Source organism: Aristolochia californica, unplaced genomic scaffold (genome assembly GCF_029961685.1).
Source record: "Aristolochia californica isolate CCGP_79_NKW_82.1479 unplaced genomic scaffold, dmAriCali1.0.hap1 SCAF_11, whole genome shotgun sequence".
NCBI lineage: Eukaryota > Viridiplantae > Streptophyta > Magnoliopsida > Piperales > Aristolochiaceae > Aristolochia > Aristolochia californica.
The window spans coordinates 11,663,890-11,683,018 of record NW_027181782.1 but is presented as its reverse complement, the minus strand read 5'-3'; the positions used below and the strand labels follow the sequence as shown (position 1 = coordinate 11,683,018).

Genomic DNA, 19,129 nt, shown 5'->3' with positions numbered 1-19,129 from the left:
TTTAGGTAATACATAGTGGATTATAGGTTAAAGGTTAGGAGTTTGTATAATAGGTTATGGGTAAGCTCGGCGATAGGCTCGATATGACCTGGTTCCTATTGACACTATCTAGTTTTTGGCGGGTTTAGACAAGTTTTACATTGGCTAAGGAGTCTGGATTTGAAACTAATCCGTTACAAATTTATCTAAACAAGACCTAGATCTAGGAATTAGACTTACAAATTTATCTTGATGTTTTTTTAGTGTAAATTCAATGGTTTATACTTGTACAAAGAAATTTGATGTTTTAAAAATATTATCACCTTGTTCAAAAAGGGGTTTGGATCAGGACATACACATATGGGGTTCGACCCAGATGCATCCTGATTCTATGCCTAGTTCCTAGTTATGGGTTAAGGAGTTGTTAGTTGTAAGAGGTTATGAGTCATGGGTTATTGATTGTAGGTTAGAAGCTATGTTATGGGTTTGTAGGATTTGGATTGAGATTATAGGTTATGGTTTACAAGTTGTCGGTTGTAAGGTTTAAATTATGGCTTGCACATAATGAGATATGAGTTGTGAGTAATTGAAGTCAGGTTATAGGTGTTGGTTATAGTTTATAGATTATAAGTTGTAGGTTTTAGGTTGTGAGTTAGAGGTTAAAGGTGATACGGTTATGGACTTACTCATGAGTATTGAGTATGGAAAGAGGACATGGATAATGATAATGAGACCTAGTGATAAACACAAACCAGTAGGGAGGGAGGAGGTGGTTTAATGAAGAAGTTCACATTCGGATAAGTGAAGGAATTTCACCTGGAAATTTTTGTAAGTCTTAGAAAGGCAATTTGTTTGACCTCAAAATCCCCTTTCAGGGTAGTTGGCAAAAAGCCCACATAAAACATATATGATGGTTGATTTAGTTAATTAACTAAATCAAATAAATACCGTCTTAAGGACTTGGGATTTAGCTTGATGCAACAAGGGAGGATCCTCCACAACCCTTACAAGCTTAAAGTTTGCACGTCTCTCAATGATAGAACATCTAAAATCTGAGAAGGTCATCACCCACCGCTACGGGTGGCTTCGAGCCGAGCCGGCTCGCCAGCGGCCTCGAGTTCGGCTTGGTTCAATTCGGTATTTTTCGAGCTCGAGATCCGAAATTGGCTCGTTAACTCAAACGAGCCGAGCTCGACCGAATCACGGTTCGGCTCAAAAGCTCGCGAGCCGGCTTGTTAACTGGCGAGTAGCAGGATCAGAAGCGGGAGTAGTAGTGAAGGGCAGGGGGGGGGGGGGGGGGGGTTGGAACGCTATGCCCCTCCTGTCCACCGCTTTGGCAGCCTCTGTCACCGGCCGCTACATCCCCATTCCTCAGATTTCTTCTCCTCCTCTATTTCCGTCTCCAACGACAGGTCATCGCCGGCGCCGCACCTTCGCTCTGCGTCGTCTCGGCGAAAAACCAGAGTACAGAGAGATACCTAAGTTTGGAGAAAATAATTTCTCTCACCGTGCAGTCGAGATCATAAACAAGTAAAAAAAAAAACTCTTTGTCCCTTCCACTTGGCTCTTGAAGAAATTGCAAAGTCATTTTAGTATAAATACTTTTCTAGAGACTATTAGTTGGTTTTTCAATAAATATTGAAAAGTCATTTTTAGTAGAAATATAAGGATCATTAGTGCCTCATGTTTTTTGGAAACATTTTTCTAATTAGAAATTTTTATTAAAAAATCATATAATTTTCTTAGTAAGATTTTCTTGCCAAGATGGGCGAGAAAACCATATAGAAAAATTTTGAATAAGTATTTGACAGTTGATGCTATAATACTTTTAGCATGAGGCAACTTTCATAGCAATTTTGTGTTTGACATTTTATTTGATTAAAAATTTATCGATAAGTATAGTAATATATTAGATTGATTATTAATTTTTATTTATTTCCCTATAAGTGGCAATAAGATGTCCATTTAACTTTCCTAAGAAAATTTTAAAATATTTCTTGTAATTTTCTAGTAAGTCTCTAACAGTAATATGATTTTATTTAAAGTTTTTTTTTGGAAATGTGTATCCTAGGAAAAACATTTCTGGTTTTTCGTATAATATAAATTTTCATTCAGAACACTAAGGAGGCCATATTAAATTTATGTCCAGATTCAAAAATTACAAAATAAGCTAGACAACATTTGGGGTAAAAAAAATTAATATTGGTGGGTTATAATCTATTATCAAGATTCAATCTCGAACCTCCCCTATCATTTTTTTTTAAAATGTATGTATAATTTGATAGATAATTTATTTGACATATATTTTATGTAGAGTATTAAATGTAGGTTAACCTCGAACTCGGCTAGAGCTCGAGCTCGAACTCAAATTCGGTTAAAATTATTAGGCTCGAGGTTAGGTCGGCTCGAGCTCGAGTTAGAAATATATAAATCAAGCTCGGCTCGAACATAGGAAGGTTCAGACTCAGCTGGATTCGATGTTACCCTTATACTCAATTTTAAGTAGAGGTCATGCCCAATTTTATGTAAAATATATACCCAATTTTATGTAAAATGTATGTATAATTTTATATATAATTTATTTGACATGTATTTTTTGAAAAATTTTAAATGTATGTTGGAGCTCGAACTCGATACATGTAATTTTTTAAAAGTTTTAAATAAATGTTGAAGCTGGAACTCGGCTCGAACTCGGTTAAAATTATTGGGCTCAAGATCAATAACAATTTTAGGCGCGAGGTTAGGCTCGGCTCGAGCTCGAGTTCAAAATATTTAAATCAGGCTCGGCTTGAACATAGGCAAGTCCGGGCTCAGCTCGGCTCGATGCCACCCCTACCCACCGCAAAGAAAACGAAAAGGAAAAAAAGTGGGTTGAGTTTTCATATTCACAAAAACGTGAACAACAATTTAATTATTATGGTTGTTTCATATACATCGACCTATTTTATTTTATGGGCCACAATGACATTGGTATTAGAGTAGGATATAATATACTCAAATCCACTCATTAAAAAGAAACTTCAGTTCACTTGGATCATATTAAGTTAAAAGAGAATTCCTGCCTTTCTCATCTCATTCCAGAAAAAAGAAAAACATTCATTAATGAAATCATTATAAATAGGTCAATGAAAAAACCCTTTTGAAGATTTTCTTGCACGTCCCTCCCCCTCCAAAAAAGGGTTAAAACCTTTAATAACAAAAACTCAACAATCTTTGATAAAATTCTATATAATAAATAAACTAATTTATTATAAAAAATTCTATTATAAAAGGAGTTTTAATCAGATACAGTTATTTTGTTATTTAATTTACTTACTACTACAAATGGATTTAATTATATGATAAAAATATAATTTTTACGTTTAAATGAATTACTTTACTTAACAATTGTAGTTAATTACATTCAACAAAATTTATTTTTGTAAAGGAAAGTCAACCTCTAAAAATAAGAATTACAAGATTTTGTTTTTTTTTAAAAAAAAAGGAGAAATGAATTCTGAAAATAAAGATGAGTAGGCTCACCAACCAAAGTGTTGAGCAGGCTCCTAGGTCACTGAACCCCAACAGTCAAAAGATAACAATGACCCCAGAAATTGTAGGGCAAAAGCCAGTATTAATGCTATGTTGTTATCTACAATAGCAACCATTCCTCACTACTGCCTGCACAATATACAGCACTGAAAAAGCTATTCTGTTTTTTTTTTTTTTTTTGTAAAACTCCTCAAGCAGGAAAAGTGCCCGTTCCATGTCCATTCACCATGTTCTTATAAGCCTGGGAGTAAAAGCCCACCATACAGATCGCTTTCTTTCTCCGATTTTCAGATCCATAAACCTCCTCTTCAAGCCTGACTCTTTTTTCTTTGATTCTTCTGAAGCATCTGTGGAACTTGAAATCTTGACCCGGGGTAAGGGGCTCCCAGTAGCTGTAGACTCTACTATTTGCGTCACAATATTCAACACCTCGCTCATTTTAGGTCTAGCCTTTGGGTGTCGGACCAAGCATTTGTTTGCCAAAGCAGCAAGCTTCTGAGCCGACTTTGCAGAGATCTGATCTTTAATGCGTGGATCCCAGATCATGGAAAACCTTTTTGCATCTGATAAGTATTGTTTTACCCACTCTAGGAGCTTTTGTTCACCTTTGGGCCGATTTCGGTCTACAGGGGGGCGGCCAGTAATCAGCTCATACAGCACCACTCCATAGCTCCAAACATCATTTTTTGCTGTTAGCCGTCCTGTTTGTATGTATTCTGGAGCTGCATACCCAATGGTTCCTACGACCTGTATTGGATACATAAAGAGTTCGTTGATGCTAATAATTTGAAAGAGCTTTGAGCCACAAAGGAACTACAATAACCATCTTTACAAGCCAGCAAGAGAAGTCTTCACATTATCTATTTGAGTTATGGTTCCACTTCACCAAGAAGTGAACAATAGCAACTCTAGAAAAGAAGAATTGGGCAGTTTAATATTATGGTAGATATAACAGGTAGAAAAGGTATTAATGGACTTCAAAGCAAACAATCTCTGCTAATCTCACCATGCCATTTCCAGCTGTAGTGGTATCAAAGCCTAAATTTTTTTACAGATTAAGTAACAATATAATTGCATTAATCAGGAGCTTATTAATCTAGGTTGGAACCGGTTGTTTTTCTTTACACGGCTAAACTACAAGTTCTCCTCTTTCCTTGAGGATCATGTAGCTATGATGCATCCAACAGATGCATGAACGTAATAAACCAAACTTATCCTGTTAATTGTCCAAAAAGGTGAAGTGAGCTGCATTGGTCGTGCCAAACTTAATTAAAACTATAACAATACCGAATCCAAGATTTAAAGAGTAAGAACACTCAATGGAAGAAAAAAACTCAAGAGTTAGTAGCTGACAGCAAAAGGATTTTACTTACAGCAGTTGATACATGGCTTAGACCTTCTCCTGGTCCCAGTCTTGCCAACCCAAAGTCAGACAGCTTGGAATTCCAGCTCTCATCCAAGAGAATGTTTGATGTTTTTAAGTCTCTAAAAATAATCTGCTACAACATCAAACACAAACACAGGTTTAGTTATTACATTGAAGGACGTTACAACAATTTCCACAATCATCTAAGTGAAAATTTATATTACACTAGCTGCTATCCATTGAATGCCAAAGAAAAATTAATTTTGATTGGTGTGTTTCATGATTGTGATTGAAAAAAAGGCAGATGAATGAATGCCGCGATGCATTAGGTAAAGAGAGCATAAAACCTATATTTTCCACATTAAAAAACATATTTACTATATATGCAAGATTTGGTTGTAGAAAGAAAGGCAGAATGTTTTATGTTTTCAAGGTAGTGATGACGGGTTCTGTTTCCAAAAGCTAAACTATATATTATGGAAGCCTGAAATTGTTAAAATACCAGAAGTTTTTTACATGCTTCAGTGGTTAGTCATTAACTTAAGTTACTGATCATGAAGTTAGTTTTTCATATGACACAGACCCTTTAATACCCATAAAACATCCATTGCACTGCCTCTTCATCACACAACCTCAATCTTTGGTGACAGGATTTCCAGTTCAGTGATTCTCTTCAGAATGTACCTTTTCTTTTTTGTTCAATTCACACACACCATCAGAGTACTGGTTTTAGTTCCTTTTTACAAATAGTCACAAGTGCTTTTTTTTTTGGAGGGGGGGTGGGGGTGGTCGGAATGGCCAAGCCTTTGAACAGGTTTGCTGATTCATGTCTCTAGTTGACTAGTTGTCAACAATTTTCCTGGCAAAAATCTGAAAAGGTTTCAGATGAAAAAGAAAAAGGTTTAAATAGTCAAATATGAAGCATTGCAACTTGAGTTATTTCTCCACTACCTAAATTTTGGGGATAATTATTATTATATTAATTTTTAAAGAATGTCAGTATTGTCTATTGTCATTTTCCTCTTCAACTTTTCCTTTATCCTCAACCATGGCAGCAGCAAATTTTACAGATAAGCCGATTCCAAATATCTCAATTGAGCCTTATGAAAAAACAAATGCCCTATGAAACAACATAAATACCTAGTCAAGATGAAGGAGAATGTCCAAGAGTCATATATTGAATCTAATTGCACAGGCTCATAAAGTACAAACAGTTAAAATTTCGATTATTACTTTCAGAAAGCTTATAAGAAAATGAACCTGAACAAAATTACCACACCTGAAAATCCATTTCTTCGTGGAGATATGTTAGGCCACGAGCAGCATCAAGTGCCACTTTTAGCCGTGTGGCCCATGAAAGTGGTGTCTGTGACCGAGTAGACAAATGGTCAGCCACACTACCATTGGGCATAAACTCATAAATTAGTAGCCTCTGACTTCCTCTTTCATCATCTTCAGCACAATAACCCACGAGTTTGACCAGATTCGGATGGTCAACCACACCCAGAAGATTCACTTCAGTGACCCACTCTTTGTGGCCCTTCAAGACAATAGCAAGAAAAGTTAAGAAACTCATCCAAACCAAGGGAAAGATTTTCTTTAGCCAAGATGTCTGTTGGAGACACCACTGGTCCTGATATTTCATTCGCCACAGCCATTGAACTTCTTCCCCAATTGTTCCTTACGTTTTTTATGAAATGTGATTTTATTAAGAGAACGAAAAGGAGCTAATTCCTGACAACAAGAGATTGCCAATTGTTCCTTATGTTCTTATATTATTTTTAATATATCTTTTAAATAAATAGATTAAATACATATAAATTTTTAAAATAATATAAAATTTAAAAAGACAATTGTGGCTAAATTTCACTGATGAAGCCAAAAAAATAAAAAAATCAGAGACACTGACGATCTCTAATAGCTATATTTGATAAGGGAAGTGTTTATATTCTAAGAATCCAAATAAGTATAAGCAACATGTGTATACTTATTTCTAAGGCTCCATATCATGAAAAAAGGGCTGAATATTATGAGCAGGAGTTTGAATCTTCAATTGAACTATATGCTGCCTACAAAATGGCAATCCTATAAATGTCTCAAAGCCCCCATTTCATAAAATTGCACTATAAGATGCAGGTCTGCAGGTCCAATGCTTGGTTTCCATACATAATAATGTACACATATATAAGAAGAAAAATAAAATGATAGAAAATAAAAAATTTCCAAGAAAACCATAGTCATTCCATTGATACTTCGTCAGTGAAACATTCTCAGATTTGAACCCTTCACAGACAACTAGAAAGTGACAGGGTTGAGGTATTTGGTAAGATTGATATCCAAGATCTCACATATGAATCTTTTGAATTATTAGTAAAATCCCATTCAGCCACAATAAAATAGTGTCTACATAAGATTAAACTACTTTTCAAGAAGTTTTTTTTGCCATTTATAGTGATCTCAGAAGATTATTCAATTATTGCTTTTCCGTAAGCATGGAGTTAGATGGGCTTTCAAGAAACAGGTACACTCGATTTTCTTTTCACATCAGAAAACACAAGCATACATAGGTACAGTAATGTTCATAATTTCCTTTTGCACACATCTGGAGGTTTTTCATGTTTGCAGTTGGGCTTCGTTTCTCTTAAAAAACCTCAGCTTATAAGGAATGAACACACAATGTAGCTTGTGCAGGAGAGTCAGCTATAATAGTTTCCTGGGCCAAAAAGGCCATGCAAGTCAAAGCACAATTTACTGCCCTCAAACATCCAGGAACACATGGACAAAGAAACCCTACTACTAAAGAAAATCAAGAATAGTACAAGCATCGCATACACTTTTAGATGAATTTTTCCTTGGGCATTCCATAACCACCGAGGGGAAGGTCACCCAGGGATAAGGCTTTGACAGAAGATCAGGCTATCGCAGGTTGAGTCATCAATAAAGGTAATATTTTTTTTTAAGAAGGATGTATAAACTATTAAAAAAAGGGACAAATAATACAAACCTAACGAAGCATACCTTCCTCCACAACAAGGTGTTGGAATGAAACACCCAGCTTAACCTGAGTGTCTGCCAACCATCTTAACCTGAATGTCTGCCAAATGATTGGCAGACCTAGGGATGTGGTTCCAATTACAGTTAGAAAGAGAAGTTAAAATCAATAAATAAATAAAGGTAATCTTAATCAACTGGTTTTTATTATTATTATTGACCATGAAAAATGGGACTTTTAACATCCCAAAGACAGATTCAGTGAATCCCCAAGTGAATTACATCTCTCAATTTGACAGAACACACCCAGCATTTCCACAAATATGCCTCTCTAAAGTGGTCATCTGGGGTTGGTTGTAACATACTTAATTGTTTTAGTAACCTCCATCAAGAAGATTCTCACATCATGTTAGATGCATTTTATGTGAGTGTGTGTGTGTGGGTGTGTGTGTGAGAGAGAGAGAGAGAGAGAGAGAGTTCTGTGTTCACATTGTGACAGATGAATTAAACAATGCAGAGGAATCCATAAAATCAAGTGGCCGCAGTAGTAAAAACTCGCCCATTCATTTTAGGACAGGCCCATGGATCCTTGATTCATATAGTAAGATATGACAGAGGTCCTATGCCAGTTATAAACCTATCTGACTAGAAAAATAAACTAAAATACAAAGTAATGACAACAAAAGGTCAAATAACTGCCAGTCTATAAAAACCAACAAATTCATTTGAAGAAAAAAAAAAACTGTAGGAAGAGAGAAACAGAATAAATTATTCAAAAGACACCTCACCTGCACTCCTTTTCGGTTCAATTGTTTAACTGCAATATCAATCTTATTGTGTGGCTCCTCTTGACTTTTAATTGTGCCTCTATAAACACAACCAAACCCACCTTCTCCAACCAAAAAGGAGCGACTGAAATTCCTTGTAGCATTCTTTAGGTCGGAGAACGTAAACACCCTTAGATTATTAGGTTGCTGAGACAAGTTTGGGTACGTGGCCCTGCCCAAAGACTCAACACTTACGTCTGACACATTTTGAGAGTTAAACTCTGACCCAGATCGCCTCATAAATTCTGTGGTGAAGGATCTAGCTGAAGGGGATTTTGCAGTCTTGGGGTCATCCTTCTTCTCCCCATTAGAGAAATGGAAACACTTCATATCCCTGCCAAAAGATCTGAAACAAATGGCCTGTCTGCATTTCAGAGAGTAGTAGAGAAAATAATGTATCAAAGCAATGGCAATCAGACTCGATAGTAAAAAGCTTAAGAAAACATAAAGAGAAGGCATAATTCTCATTCTGGATCAAACTGCACTTTTTAGCTTTGCGACGATTCTTACTTTGGCATTAGGTCACCCCTCTAGGACATAGCGGCCCACTTTATGAAGCCTTTCATTTACAATCAGATATATTATGGGTGAATGAACCTCATTTCTTTGAAATTCCCTTTCCAAAAAATATTAAAATGCCATTTCTAAAAAGATTACTAAGATGATTTCTCTGATGGTGGCAAAGTTATGTGAGCAATACTTTCTAAAGAAAGTCCTAGAACCCAACTTGTGTCATCCAGTAACATAAAAGGAGGCACAGACAAGGAGAAACACACTAAGGAATTTTAATAGCACACTTTAAGAGGCTTCTTTGTCACCAATAAGGATCATTTTGCGCAAGTGGTAGACAACTTCGTGTGGCAAAGAGGCAAGAAATATGCAGAGATATTTTATAACTTTTTATGATTGCAAGTTATTGATATGATTAGCACAGAAGATTAAAACTTTGAGGCAGACACTAAATGGAGATCAGGTAATTCAATGGGTAGCCATGGGTTGTGAATCATTAGAAAGGAACCTTGTCCACAAGCAATTGGCCACAATTTAAGGAAGGCCAATGGGTCAGGTCATAGAGCAGTAGCAGAACAAGCATATAAACCTTGAACATAAGGTTCCTCTTAAAAGGGTACAATAATAGGGTACTTGTAGGAGAGTCATTGTAGGTGTGTACAAAGTACAATTGACAGGTCCATAGGTTGAGTCATGAGTTTATGGTAGTCATTAAGGTTGTTTCTGAAATTGCTTCATACTTATTATAAAATTGAGATTAAAATGGAAATTTCTTAACTTCTCATCCTCTAACAAGCGGACAAATTCTGTGAAGCCAGTACACAAATTTCACTCAACAACCAATCTTTGGCAAGATGGATGTTGGTTTGTCTAAAAAAAAAATTAGAAGATCAATTCCTTCAAAGTGAATCATATCCAATCTCTACAATCGTTCATCATTCCATTAGTTTACCATCAAATTCAACTAATTTCATTCATTTCTATAGAAATCTACCCAAAAAAAAAAAAAATGCAACGTAAATCATGAAAGAGAAAACAGTAGTCAAAGATTTCATTGATGAATCTTTTCTCCTAAAAATGGGAGATTTGTTTCACATAAATATAATAGAGAGACAGCGAATTGTAACTTGCTGAGAAATCCTTCTGCACCGTTGCTTAAGCAATCATTTTCATTTCACAACCTCAGCCACTATTAACTCGAGAAGCAATTCCCCCAAAAGCCTAAACTCTTTGAGTGCCAATTGAAAATTCATGCATTAATTTAAATTCTTCAAGAGAAAACCGTCTCCCTTTTAAAAAAATCGAAGAGAAAAAAGCCGGAAGGGATCAAAACTCAGTTCCAAAGAAGGCTTTCAATTCGGAACCCACCGAAACCCCGTTAGTTACCAACTTGTTAGCACGAGTCCCCACAGCCAGCTCTTTCTGGTTTTCAGGTTATCTCATATAATAGTGGCGAATCAAAAACCGCTCAAATAGCATGATTCAGTGCTAAATCGGGATAAACTGCGTCATCCCCAGAAAATCCCCAAATTGAAGAAAACAAACAGACTTTTGTTTCCATTTCCTTTTCTGGGAAGAAAACACTTACCTTATGTGCTTAGATGCAGTTGAAGATGAAATTCGTAGGCTAGCCCCTGAACCCCATTTCCGAGGAAAAACTCTTAAGAAAAATCAAATCCCAGGAGCATCTAGAACCGCTGGAGTAACGAGCATCCCATGATCCCAGTGAGGTCAATAAAAGGCAGCAGCATATTGGTCACCAAACAAAATCCGAAAACAACAAACAGCAAGAGGTGGGAAAGGGGTTTGAAAAGATGAGACGACGAAGGCGTGATGAGATTTCCACGAAAGAGAGTGGTAGGTCGTTGATCGTTAATGCGGTAATGACTCCGTTCTTTCCAATGGCTCGCACGTCACAACAAATTGGGACCTCTTGACTTCTTCGTAAGATGACTGATGGCAGAATTGCGGGACTGGGTAGGGAGTCTCATCTCGGGAGTCCCCAAAACGGCGTCGTCACGTCCGAGACGGATCAACTCGGCTGAGACAAGAAGCTTGGATTAAGCCCCGAACGAAACGACCCGTTTTATCTTATTCGTTTGCTATGTACTTCAATTTAAAATTTCATAAAAAAATTTAATTAAAGCTTAAGTAAAGAAATGGACCATGATGCACAGTTGTGCTAGAAAGGCAATAATATGAATCTACATGAGATGATCCTATGTAATGTACCTCCATACATGGGTTCTTGACTCATACTTAGAACCCAAAGAGCCCATTTTGGGCACCTGAAAATCAAGCTTGAGTAGAGCTGATGTGTGATATAAAACATGGTGGCATCGGCTAAACATGACATCGAGCCGAGCCTCGTCTCGAGCCTAAAATTTTTATCGAGCTTGAGTCCAAAAATTTTAACCGAGTTCGAGTCGAGCTCGAGCCTCAACATATATTTAAAAATTTTCAAAAAATATATATCAAATAAATTGTATATAAAATTATGCATACATTTTACGTAAAATTGGGCATGACCTCTACATAAAATTAGGCATAACCTATATATATAATACATGTATAAGATTGGGCATAACCTCTTCTTAAAATTGAGCATAATCTATGTATATAATACCTGTATAAAATTCGGCATGACCTCTACTTAAAATTGGGCATAATCAATATACATAATACCTGTATAAACACTCCATAAACACTCCATAAAATTGTCTATACATTCCATAAACACTCCATGAAATTGTTGATACACTCCATAAAATAGTCTAAATACTCCATACAATGCATAACATTATAAACAAACTCCATACAATAATCAAACACAACAAAATTAAATGAAATATCACTATCAATTTACAATCACCCAAATAAAAAATATAAATTCATTATAAATTTACAAACTATAGTTGCATGAGCAAAATCTCCACCTATGAAAAAAAACAAAAAAATAAAATTAGTTATTGTCAGATAAAAAATTACTTTTCCACTACTAGTTACTTAATGTCGTTAAAAATATTAAAATTACCATGATGAGAGAAACAAGAAAAATCATGTAGCTGGTAGCATTATCTATACACTCTTCTTCTCAGGCTATAATCATAAAACAAAATTTTAATAAATAAAACTAAAAAATATACTAAAAAATATCATAATAAATAATTAATCAAAGAAATTCATCTTTTGATTTTTCTTTACACCGTGAAGAACTCAAACCCAATCACTGCCACAAATCAAAGCTTGAACTGTATTTGGTGCCAAGGAAGAACGATATGAGTCTATTACTCTACCACCAGCACTAAATGTAGACTCTGAAGCTATTGTGGATATGCGAATTACAAGGATGTTTATTGCCATCTTAGATAATACCCAAAATTTCATATGATTCACTTTCCACCATTCTAAAACATCAAAATCATATTGTGAAGTTCCCTCAAAACTATATACACCTTCTTCAAGATAAATTTCCAATTTTGACCTTGGTGAATTAACTACATCCTTTTGTTTCACATAATTCATTAACTTTGACCAACCTAAACTTGATGAAGGCCTACGACTTGTGGAAACACCCATAGAGCAAGTACTTGAAACATTCTCTTCATTTCTAATATCCACATTATATAAGGATACATATTCATCGTAGATCTCATATAAGGTGCATCGAACTAAATTTATATTCATTGTAGCTTCTACCTTAAAATATATCACTGGAAAACATATTTTGATCAACTTTAATTTGACCCTTGGATCCAAAACTGAAGCAACAACCATCAATAAATTGCATTCACCCCAGTACTTCTCAAATTTCTCTTTCATTCTACTAACCATTGTTCTAATGAAAACATTTTTATTTGTAGAATGAAAATCCAGAACTTCTTTACCCTATATACCTCACTAAGGTACAAATTAGAAGTAGGGTAGTCACTCCCAAAAATTATATTAGTAACTGCATTAAAAACTTCTAGAATCTCACACACCATGTCAACCTTTTCCCATTCATCAAAATTTGACAAACAATCATAAGTTGGTTCTCTAACTTTAAATCTAGAGAATGCATCATTGAATTTTAATGAAGAAGACAACATGTCATAAGTGGAGTTCCAACGAGTTGAACAATCAATAACCAACCTCTTTTCACCAAGTTCTAATTGTTGTACAATTTCAGAAAAAGTGCGAAGTCTAGCCTCAGACAGATTTATGAATTTGACACTTTCACACACATTATAAATTATATACTTAATCTGAACAAGACCATCTTGGACTAATAAGTTCAAAATATGAGCACAACAACGCACATGAAACAACTTTCCACCACACACCAAATTTTTTTTCCTTGAAAAATCTTGTTTCAAAACTCTGATACAAACATCATTATATGCAGCATTATCAACTAAAATACTAAAAACTTTATTTTCGATCTCCCACTCTTTCAAACACTTGTAAATAGCATCTGCTATATCAACGCCACAACGAGGAGGAGGAACATGCACAAAACTCAAGACTCATTTTTGTAGCTTCCAATTACTGTCAATAAAAGGCCCAGTAATAACCATGTATTCAATCTTTTGATTTTGGGACTTCCAAAGATCCGTGGTATCTTGTTAATCTCTTTTAACAAAATTTTCAATTTCTTTTTCTCTGCCTCATACGCCTCCATACACTCCTTCTTAATGGTCTTACAGGATATTTTCTCATAATTCATATGTGTCATCTTCATTACAAAATTAAATCCCTCCTCTTCTACTATCATGAATGGATGCTCATGCATAAGAATCCAATGAGCAATGAGTACTCTCATTTTAGCTTGATCATATTTTCCTCCAAAATCCATAAAAGGAAGTCCAGATGGACTCTGATCAACATTAGACCTTCTCCCACTGGTTAAAAGTTTAAGGTTTTTTGTTTTCTCATTCCCACTTTTTTACTAGTACAACGTTTCAAATGTCGACTCATATGTGTAGTCACTCCACTACTAATAACACTCAAATTGATTTTACAATGAACAATCTGAGCCTTTTTTGTACCATTAAGTGATACTTCTTTGAATTCCAACCACACATGAGACTTTTTTTGTCTTTTTGAAGTATGGGTAGAGTCACCTTCATCCTCATTTATGGTAATTTCATCTAGGCCCACTTCTATGATAGAGGGTAGTGACTCTGGTGGAGTTGAGTCATTATTTATGGCCATACTAGAACTAGTGTTAATTATTGATGTCAATTGAGGAGGTGTTGACATTCTTACTTCTACAAAAAAATAAAATTACAAATTAAAAACATAAATAAAATAAAGTTATCCAAACAACAAAGATCCTACACATAATTTAAGATACTTGTCTATTCTTAGAGGAAGGTACGTGACGTTGTGACAATCGGGAACGACCCTTGTCTTTCAATGCAGCGGGGTCTCTTTGAGCTTGTAGCCATGCACCCAATAGTTTCCGGTCCAATATACCAATCCTTTTTTTATATATAAATTTAAAAACTTCCAAGAGAAGGAAATAAGCACACCAACATTCTCTTCTAATATTCTGATGAAATTCAACCTCAATACCAAGAAATTAATGATAAAAATGAAAAAAAAATCAACACTTATAGAAACAAAAAGTGTGTTCGCCGTTCAGGGATATCTCCAAAAGCCTTTCCAAGAATGAAGGAGCACTGCTGAAACAAAGCGAGAGTTATAAATTTTGTAGGGTTAGGTCGACGATGAAAAAAAAAAGAACATTAAATAAATTTTTTACCTCCCGTTGGACCGTCGCTTTCGTCTCATCAGCGAGGAAGAACTTCGGATGAAGAAATCGAAGAGGAATGATAAAAATCGATTGCAAAAAAGAGAGATAATTTGCATCCGTTTGTATCTAACATATCAATTCAATGAAATATTGGGTCTAAAAATAAAAAAATTGTATTGTATTCCGAAATGTTCTGATCTAATATGTATGATGAATTCATGCTTACTAGACTTGTTACTAGTCTAACATAACATAATTGGGTTGAGTTCCATATGCATAAAAAAAAGTTTTGTTTTGGTGAACAACAATTTAATTATTATGGTTGTTTTATGGACCACAATATTATATTTAGGAATAGGAAGAGTTCCATAGGAATAAGAAAAAGACATATGAAGAAAGAACAAGCTCTGATCACACCAGATAGTTTTTTTTTTACAATTTTACAGTTATGACATGATTTTTGTCTACACAATTGCTTCAAAGAGCATGTTATCGTAAATTTAATTCTCTCAAGTTATTGAAAAAAAAAATAGAACCAAGTCACAAAAGAAGCTGCAGAAAAAAGATAAAGACTAATCATTGCATTTTGGATAAAAAAAGTCCACTACCAGATAAAATATCATTAATATGGACACAATCTATATGAACAGAGATCAATATAAGTAGTGAACTAGCAAAAGTAGATGTGCACTGTACATTGAAAATGTTGATAATCCACATATTGTGACTTGAAGAAGGGCTTTGAGACTTTGTCCACGGGAAAATCGTATAGGATACCAAATGTAGGACAACATATGAATGAAGATAGTATAGAATGCAATGCCGAGCAAAGGATGAATGATCCTTTTCAGCTTAAACAGATTCTTAAGAGAGAACAAAAATTTTATGCATTTAAAACCAATACCGCAGATAGCAATATAGGTGGAAATTGGAAGGTCAAAGTTTAGGCTTGTGAGTAATAAGATAATAATCAACTACATGGTCTGCTAAATTCTCTTCATGCTTAAAAAAAACCACATGATAGAAAACGGATACGAGATAAACTTATTGATTGAGGAAAAAAGGTAAAAAAATGATTAAAATGATGTATTTAACTTTATCTGGAACATATACAACGAACCTAGAGTCCTGTCAACCAAAGGCTAACTAGACTTACACAAGATAAAAATGAAAAAAAAATCAACACTGAAATCGTAGAGGAAGAAAACATACAGAAGATAAAAATGAAAAAAAAATCAACACCGAAATCGCAGAGGAAGAAAACATACAGAAGACAAAAATGAAAAAAAAAATCAACACTTACAGAAATAGAGAGTGTTCGCCGTTCGGGGATATCTCCAAAACCTTTCCAAGAATGAAGGATCACTGCTGAAACGAAGCAAGAGTTAGAGATTTTGTAGGGTTAGGTCGGTGACGCAAAAAAACAAAACATTAAATAAAAATCTTTCCTCCCGTCGGACCGTGGCTTTTGTTCATCTGTGAGGAAGAACTTCGGATGAAGAAATCGAAGAGGAAGAAGATAGAAGAGGAAGAAATCGCAGAGGAAGATGAAAAAATCGAAGTCGTTGACAGAGATTGAGGAATCAGAGAGCGAGAGGGAGAACGAGGGATTTGAAGACCAAAATCCCCGGTTTCCCATGAATACCTGCCGACAGACAGTGATTTCTGTGAGAAAATCATGCTGAAACGGCATGGAAATGGCAGAGAAGTATGGGTTTCCCAGGCGGCAGGACGGAAGGGAAGAGATGGGACTCTCTTTCCTGAAATTTTTCCTAACTCCCCCAGATTCCTGAATCGCCGCTCGTTAAATTAATGAGCTGGTTCGCGAGCCGATGATCTGAACTTGGCTCTGCTTGAGCTAGGCTCGTTAATCTAAACGAACCTATTTTTGAGCTCGAGCTCAATATATAACGAATCGAACCGAGCCAGCACCGAGCTGAACTCGAGCGGCTCGCGAGCTGGCTCGGTTCGAAGCCACCCCTAAACATGATATACTTAATTATATATGCTACAAAATTGTGAAGGTAAGAGAGAAAAATACACTGTACAAAATGGTAGAGTCTATGAAGAGGTGCTACTACAAGTACAATAACAAAGAATTTTCAAATTTTCAAGTGGGTAGGGTCCTATCTCTGGTTTGGTCCTTTGATTTGTTCTCTACGAACATTTTGTGTTCATTCTAAAGTTGACTGAATGACTAGATTTAGGTCTCCTTCATCAGCTATCGGTTTGAACTTGTTGTTGGTTGGTGTGTACCATGTTCCACATGTCGTGTGATGAGGGAACTTTTTTTTCATGCTATACTTGATGTTTCAAAATCCCAATTGATATAATTTTGATGATGATAAATACTTAAGCTATTAATGATGTGTACGAAAAATACTTTATAGCTCAAAAAGGCTCCAAAGAAATTTTTTGGTAGACTATCCATTTGACCGATCCAGGAGTGATTGATTGATACATACAAAAAGGAAAACAAACAACTCATGATAGAAAGGATATAGAGTGACCGAGAAACACTGATTTTCCAAGCAAGAGAACCCAACACAATAGGCAAGGTAGAGAGTTATTTGATCAAACACTCCTCACCCCATAGTAACAAAACAAGCCCTTATTAAGGAATTGAGAAGGAAATAAAAAAAATAAAAAAGGAAAGAAGAAAACAAGGCCAAGTAAAGAAGGTCATCTAACCAAACCACCTCAAATTGAACAAGATGCGAGAGAAGATGTACTATAACTACCCATTTAGACATCTGATCGACTGCATTGAAGAAGAGAGTGAAAACCAATATTATGAAGGCCAATCAGTCAGACTACTATGAACCAAATGACTCGTGTAAATAGGCCAGAAGGAAAGAACAATGAGAAAGAAGGAGTTTATGAATGTCAATTGAGCAGGCTAGTCTTAACCAAACAAGATGAGAGAGAAAAGGTTTTGAAGGGCTTGTTTGGGCCATTGATCGAACGACTTGAAGAAAGAGAGAAAAGAAACTTACTAAAGTCAACCTATTGGACTACCATCAATTGGATGGCCCACTTCAAGACATAAATGTGGATATGCCTTTCAAAATTAATCAGCCAAACAGGTCTCCAAAATTTTTAAGTGACATAACTATGTGATTAATATCTCATAATGATAATTAAGTATTTTCTCATGGTGTTTTTGTTTTTCAAGATTTCATTGTGTTTTGTAAAAGGATAAAATGTCCCTTTCAAGCTCAAAGGTTCAATGCTTAAATGTTGAAAACATGTTTATTTAAGTCGATTTTTCTCTCAACTCTTAAGGCAAAGATAACCACTCCTGAGTTCTCTCACACTTTGAAATAACTTTGGAGATTAGATTTGTGATGGAAACCCAACAAAGAGCTAAGTATTTATTGTGCTTGTACGTTGAAGTCTTTTTATTTACTTTATTTGTTTAGTGTTACATTCCGTGCACCGTTACTTTGACATCATATGATTGTGTTCTAGTAAGCAATCTAAAGTGACATTTGTTGATCGTAGGTTGACTCCCATATTGCTTTTGATGAAAAAAAAAACTTAATTGATATAACAACTTGAAAATCTAAGTATTTCAAATACTTCACCTTCAATAACAAAAGCATCTCAATGTCTAAAACTTCAAGCCAAAACTCAAGACCTCAAACACTATTGAAGAACATCTGACAAGGAAGAAGACAACGAGAAGACTATAGTTCAAGTGTAAAAGGCAAATGTTTAAACTCAGTCACTTTTGTAAGAGAGTTCTAAACTCCCTTTCCTTAAGTACATATGTGAAATCGAAGCTTTAGGTTATAATTTTCACTTAGACATGTTTAGGATCATCATAAACGACTTGTTAGAGAACTTAGAGAAAAACATTTTCATGCTTTAAAAGTCTACACTTTTGAACTGGCATTGGAATGATCGATCATCGTAGGCTAAAAATATAAAGCATGATTGATCAATCATAGTTGATTGATCGATCATCTAGGACATGGCCATTTCATACTATAACGCATGCTCGATCATCTCTGTCGAGGCAAGCTAATTTCTCATGGAATGATCGATCGTCTCAGTAGGGGACATAAAGTATGATCGATTATAGGAAAATACATTGATTGACCATATTTGTAATGCACATCCAGAGGGAATCTCAATAGATTGATCAACCAATAAGAATGATTGATCAACTTAACTTTTTTG

At 35.3% G+C, this 19,129-nt stretch overlaps 1 protein-coding gene across 4 annotated transcripts; it reads right to left on the bottom strand.

Moving 5' to 3' along the window:
• Positions 1 to 3,392: 3,392 nt before the first annotated feature.
• On the bottom strand, positions 3,393 to 11,148 carry LOC137944608 (serine/threonine-protein kinase PCRK1-like). 4 transcript variants are annotated; one of them, XM_068790300.1, is made up of 5 exons: positions 10,793 to 11,148; positions 8,656 to 9,058; positions 6,156 to 6,416; positions 4,884 to 5,009; positions 3,393 to 4,257 (listed from the first exon to the last, which is right to left on the bottom strand). In XM_068790300.1, the coding sequence occupies exons 2-5, from the start codon at positions 9,022 to 9,024 to the stop codon at positions 3,733 to 3,735; spliced, it is 1,281 nt and encodes a 426-aa protein (XP_068646401.1). In that variant the 5' UTR covers positions 9,025 to 9,058; positions 10,793 to 11,148; the 3' UTR covers positions 3,393 to 3,732. The 4 variants fall into 4 exon arrangements, with proteins under 4 accessions (XP_068646401.1, XP_068646400.1, XP_068646399.1 ...); XM_068790299.1 differs by having other exon boundaries at positions 8,656 to 9,054; XM_068790298.1 differs by having other exon boundaries at positions 8,656 to 9,040.
• Positions 11,149 to 19,129: the final 7,981 nt, after the last annotated feature.

Bases quoted from the DNA above. Each gene is read 5' to 3' on its own strand.
- LOC137944608 (XM_068790300.1), bottom strand. From the start codon at position 9,024: ATGAAGTGTTTCCATTTCTCTAATGGGGAGAAGAAGGATGACCCCAAG. The intron at 6,417-8,655 runs GTGAGGTGTCTT...ATTGTCTTGAAG, and splicing joins TGAACCGAAAAGGAGTGCAG to GGCCACAAAGAGTGGGTCAC. The intron at 4,258-4,883 runs GTAAGTAAAATC...TATCCAATACAG, and splicing joins TAAGCCATGTATCAACTGCT to GTCGTAGGAACCATTGGGTA.